A 5,464-nucleotide genomic window follows, 5' to 3' on the forward strand; every position below is an offset into this window, starting at 1 on the left:
AATCTTTGCTCTTGCTCTAACTATTTCGACAGAGTAGCGCCGTGCAGGGACGTTGCGTACGATATCAGTGACAATCATCAAGTCAGCAAGATCAGTCGAATATCACAGTTCGGTCCGCATTCGTTGCGATGATGGTAGTTCTTGCACCAACTTCTTCTCAGGAGGAGGAGGAGGAGGAGGAGGAACCTTTGATCGTCGTGAGGGTCTCCGGGTCGCATACAAAGACTCCTCCCTCCTCGTTCTTTCTGATCTGATTTCCCTTGATCAACACGAACCCTCCGCTCTGGATCCCGACGCCCTTGGATCCGTTGCTCGAGATCTCGTTCTGCTGCAAGAGACTCCTGGAGCTCTTGCCGCTCACAAACACTCCCTCCTGCCTGTTGCCCGACATCGTGCACTCAACCGCCTCCACGCACGCTCCTCCTTGCACCCCAACACCTCTCACTCCGTTGTCCAAGAACTCTGTCTTCCACGCCGACGCGTACGCGCCATGGCCGTCAGCGTACAGCCCGGCATGTCGGTTCCTTGCTACACGATTCTTCTCAAGGTTCACCTGGGCCCCGTCCTGAACCGCTACTCCCATCTCTCCGTTGTCGCTGATTTCGCTCTCAGTCAGGATGCACTCAGCCCCGGTCCTGTGCGCGAGCACCCCGACAGCTCCGTTGTTGCACACCTGGCTCTTGCTCACTACTCCCTTCCCTCCGCTCTGGCACACGACCCCGTACATCCTATTCCTGTTCACCTCGCAGCTCTCGCACCGAGCGTTCCCGTTGTCAGTGGCGAGGATAGCGCACTTGCCGCTCCCGCACAGGTTGCATCCTTCCGCCACCAGCACGCCGTTCTCCGCTACCATCACCGCGATCCCCCGATCACTCCACACGCTGCAGTTGTGCAGGTTCAAGGAGCCGCGGAAGCACTCGACGGCCCTCACAGTCTCCTTTCCCCTCCTCGTCGAGTCTCCTCCAGTCTGATTCATGGCCATCCCCGATATGCTCACGTTGTCGGCAAAGCACTTGAGCAGCGGGCGGCCATGGCTGCCCTGCAGTACGACTCGGTCGTTGCCATCGCAGACGATGGAGACAGGACGATCGAGAACGATCTCTTCCTCGTACAAGCCTCCGTCTACCACGATCGTGCTCCCCGCCGCTGCTCTGCTGACGGCAGAGGTGATGCTCGTGAAGCTGCCCATCCCTGCCCGCTGCGGAGAGTCGATGAGCGGAGGAGGCGCGGAGAAGAGGCGTACCTTGCTCACTCGAAGAGGACCGTTGTCCTGCGGCACAGGGTCCAGCGACTGCATCTTGGGAGGAGGACGAGGCGTCATCAGGTGCTGCTGGGGCTGCGGCTGGGGTTGAAGTTGAGGCTGAGGCAGCGGCTGCGAGTGATGTAGCGGCTGCATCTGCCAGAGTGTAGGGAAGTTGTTGGGGAAGAAAGGAAGAAGGAAGAAGGAAGAGGACAAGGAAGAGAGGAAGAGAAGTGAAGGGAGGCAGGAGGGAGGTAGGGAAGTAGGAGAGAGGAGGACGCTCTTGTTAGCATGTAGTCATGGAGAAAAGTTCCAAGTACCCTGGGGGTCTCTGGTTTCCTCGGGGAGAAGAGAATTTCGCCGAGTGACTGGAGGGTATCGAGGGGGGAAGAAGTCCAGGAGGAGGAGGAGGAGAGACGATCTGTGGTCTTCCTCGGTGTTTTCCTTGGAGTGCTGGCTGTTCCTCCTTGGTAGGGCAGGTGGCGGAGAACGTTCACCTCGAAAGTCTTGTGTCCTCTCCCCAGCTGAAGGTTCACCACAGTCCCTGCACGCATCTCAGCACCCTTGTGGAAGAGAAAGGGAAGGGGAAGGGGAAGGGGAAAGGAGGAACGAGAGATAGAGGGAGGGAGGGACAGGGGGAAAGGTAACGAGGAGGGAAAGAGGAAGAAGAGGGATGAAGGGAAGGTTAACGGCTAGTCAAACTTCACCTGATGGCCCACGTAGAAGCTCGTGCACGACTTGGATGGGGAGCATTTCTGCTGCGACGTTGTTGACTGCCAGCAGCCTGTCCCCAGGAAGGATGTCGATGTTCTGATAACCTGCCTGCCCCTGCAGCGTCCCCTCCACGTCACTCACGTCCAGCACTTCCAGCACCGTGTGAGGGACGTCCCTGGTGACCACCAGCCCGACAGATCCAGGAGCCCTTGCTTCTCTTGGGGTGGGAGCAGGTGCAGGAGCAGGAGCGCCAGGTTGTGCCCTCTCCTGCGCGGCAGGATGAGGGACGCTGCGAGCACTTAGAGGTCCCTGGTCTTCCCTCCAAGGCTCCGTCGACCTGTTGGGAGAGGAGACGAGCGGCTTCAACGCGAAACCTGCTTGAGACAGACGAGACAGACCCTCCTGTCTCGGCATTACGTTGCTCTGCCCCGACTCCTGCCTAGGGGCGCTCGCTGCCTCGGGGGCTCGGAGCGACACGGCCTCCCTCCTCGGGGACATGAAGGCTTGCTGGATGTCAGGGTTCTGCCGCTGATTGTCCGCAATGCTGTGAGTGATCGAGCTCGGGTTGATCTGCGCAGCCTCGATGGGAGAAGCGCCTCTGACGATGTCCTGCAGCATCTCGATGGCCGAGCGGTAGCGCGCGTTGGGCTGCTTCTCAAGAGCTCGCTGGATCACGTCTTCAGCGAAGGAGGAGACCTCCGGGTTGATGTCTCGGACCCGCGGCACCTGGGCCGTCAGGATGGCCTCACGGAGGTCCCGATGGGGGGAGCGGAGGAAGGGGAATCGACCAGTGAACATGCGAAACATCATGACACCAACAGCCCACACGTCCGTCCGAGCGTCAACCGCTTCTGCTCGAACTTGCTCGGGCGACATGTAGGGCAGGACGTCTGTGAAGGACTGGTGCAGGCTCTTGGACAGCCCGATGCACAGGATCTTGACCTTGCCATCGCTCACGAAGGTGGAGCCGGTGCAGACGTCGCCATGCACCAGGTCGTTCTTGCTGTGGACCGCGTCGAGGATGAGCAGGAGGTCAGACACAGCCTTGAGGACGAAGCTCTCAGGAACGTATTCTCCTCTTGCCTGAGCGGCAAGCAACACGTCCTCCAGGGGCTCTCCCGCGATGTCCTACAACCAAAAGAACCACCTCAGAGGCAACGACGAGGGTGGACAACAAGGCAAGGATGACCTCTGCGACGAGGTAGCTCTTGTCATCCCATTCTCCAAACCCCAAGACTCTCGTCCATCCCTCGTGAGCAACTGCAGAAGCAGCTTGCGCTTCCTGTCTCCTGAGCCTCTGCATTCGCATGTATCAATACTTGCCGCCTCAGGTTGCGCATCACCTGAACATCTGCGCTCGTCAGCAGGGGTTGTTGCACTATCGTGACTCTGGCATTGTGAGAAAGATCTCTTCCTGTCCATATCGTCGTAGTCCCCGTCCGAGAGATACAGCCTGCCTCCAGAGGTCAGACTGATATCTCCGTTACTCTTGTCACCCACCTATGATCTCGAACCGGCCATCGATCCTCGTCCCAACCCTCCACCGAAGGCTCTCAGGCTCATCCATCGCTGATGTTTCTGCAGGTGAGTCAGGTGAAAGAAGTCTTTCCTTTCCCTCCTCCCGCCTCCTCTTGTACCTTACAGCTGTCACTGAGGATGCCCGTCTTGTCCTAGCAGTCAAGTTCTTGTTTCATGCTCGAGCTGCTGCCTGCAAGACCGATGAGTACTAAATTCATTTGACAGTGACAAGAAAACAAAGTATGAACGAACAGGAGAGGCTGACTGGAAGCCTGAGAGTTACAAGGTGCGAGGAATTTGAGTAAATCGGTCATTACGCAGATGTGATGAGAAACTCGTGGGAAGGAGGTGTGCAAGATTACAACAAACTTCACTCATGCTACATGTTCGAGAGAAGCACGTCTCATCATAACATCACAAAGTCAAGACCATGATAGATCATAAGGTGCTTCCCATATCCTTGGTTCCAAAATTGCTCTCCCTCTGCCGGTATCAAACTGCCACATGCTGTCCAGCAGCGCTCATTTTCCTGCTCTGTCTCTCTGTCATCGGCTATGCATTTCTCGCTCTCATCTCATCTCGTGCGGTGTTTCCCTCTACCTTCCCTTCCCCGCCATTCCTCGCTTCCTCGCCATCTGTCCCATAAAAATTCCAGTCGTCATGATACACAAAAGGCCGTTCAAAGGGAGTAATGATTTCGAGTCCGCCTCATAGATTAATTACCCCTTTCACTGCAAGTCAGTACGGATCTCCCTCGCCCTCCGATGTCAAACTACCCCCGCCGATAGAGCAATCAATGCACTGTCTCAATAATTAACTAATTATTTTATTTATTCTCTATAATATACTTTTTCTGCTCTCATTGCTGGGGTACTCGTCTGCACATCTTAGTACCCCTACCATCCGGTTCCCACCTTTCTACCCCCCAATCTTACTATGACCCTACCTCCGGTACTTCCGATCCCGATCCCGAGCGAGGGGACCTTGAATTTATGGTCAAAAGTTTGAAATCCTTTCTGTACGACCATTGGGAAAGTACCCCCACTAATTAGCCTGCATATTGAGCAAATATTCACCAGGGGTTCAAAAGATTTCATGGTGAAATTTCATGATGGACCTTGCAAGCATGAATTTCTTGTAGTTCAGCCCCGTTGCTCTTCCTCCTCCCCCTCCCCCTCCCCCTCCTCCTCCCCCTCCTCCTCCTCCTCCTCCTCCTCCTCCTCCTCCTCCTCCTCCTCCTCCTTACACCCGCCTCCTCTCACCAACCTTCATCGCCCCGCCCTTCCTGTATCTCCTCCCCATCCTGGCTCCTTCTATCCTTTGTCTCCAGGAATCCCATCCCTCTCCTTCTCTCCGTCAGTAAGCACTTTCTGCTCTATGCATCTGATTACCCGAAATAAATCCTTCCTGACCTTCTGCATTGCTTGCTCCCCCTCTTTTATTCGTTTTTTTTCTGGCCGTCTGCATGGCATCGCTGCCCTTGATCGTGTTAGGCGGCAAATGCTGAGGGTCCTGCACTGTTGTGCGAGCAATGTGTCAATCTGTCGAAATGTTCTGGATGTTTTAAATGATCACGGCTCAAAGTATCGAACTCTCACGAAATAAATGTGACAAGCTGAGTTATCGCTCGAAAACGCCCCTTTCTCTCAAGAAAATCGAAAGTGGTTATTTTGCTGTCCTTCCTGTCAGTCTGCATGTTTGCTGGAACAAGGAAAGATCCGAAATACCAAGGAAAGATTCGAAACATGGGGATCCTGATGGAGCAAACTCACAGTTTCATGGAACGCTCAGCCATAACTGCTTCCACTCAGTGATTCGCTCATTAATCAAGGCAGTTTGTACATCAAGGCCGTTTGCACAGACTGTGCAAACTGCAGACTGTGCAAACTGCCTTGATTACTGCAAACTGTGCAAACTGCCTTGATATTGCTGATCTACCTCCACTACAGTCTCTTGAAGGGAAAAAATTTTGCGTTCGGTCCGAGAAGATCA

General features: G+C 55.0%; 1 protein-coding gene across 1 annotated transcript in view; it reads right to left on the reverse strand.

The window, feature by feature from the left end:
• Nucleotides 1-3,521, reverse strand: part of GUITHDRAFT_122649 (hypothetical protein) — a gene marked incomplete at both ends in the record, with an annotated part of 5,147 nt that extends 1,626 nt beyond the window's left edge. The window contains 7 exons of the mRNA XM_005818071.1: nucleotides 187-1,198; nucleotides 1,244-1,342; nucleotides 1,738-1,784; nucleotides 1,948-3,082; nucleotides 3,144-3,214; nucleotides 3,298-3,407; nucleotides 3,451-3,521. Of these exons, the coding sequence (XP_005818128.1) occupies nucleotides 187-1,198; nucleotides 1,244-1,342; nucleotides 1,738-1,784; nucleotides 1,948-3,082; nucleotides 3,144-3,214; nucleotides 3,298-3,407; nucleotides 3,451-3,521 (2,545 nt within the window). The remainder of the gene's footprint in view (nucleotides 1-186; nucleotides 1,199-1,243; nucleotides 1,343-1,737; nucleotides 1,785-1,947; nucleotides 3,083-3,143; nucleotides 3,215-3,297; nucleotides 3,408-3,450) is intronic.
• Nucleotides 3,522-5,464: the final 1,943 nt, after the last annotated feature.

The sequence above is a fragment of the Guillardia theta genome, assembly GCF_000315625.1.
Source record: "Guillardia theta CCMP2712 unplaced genomic scaffold GUITHscaffold_393, whole genome shotgun sequence".
In the NCBI taxonomy this organism is placed as follows: Eukaryota; class Cryptophyceae; order Pyrenomonadales; family Geminigeraceae; genus Guillardia; species Guillardia theta.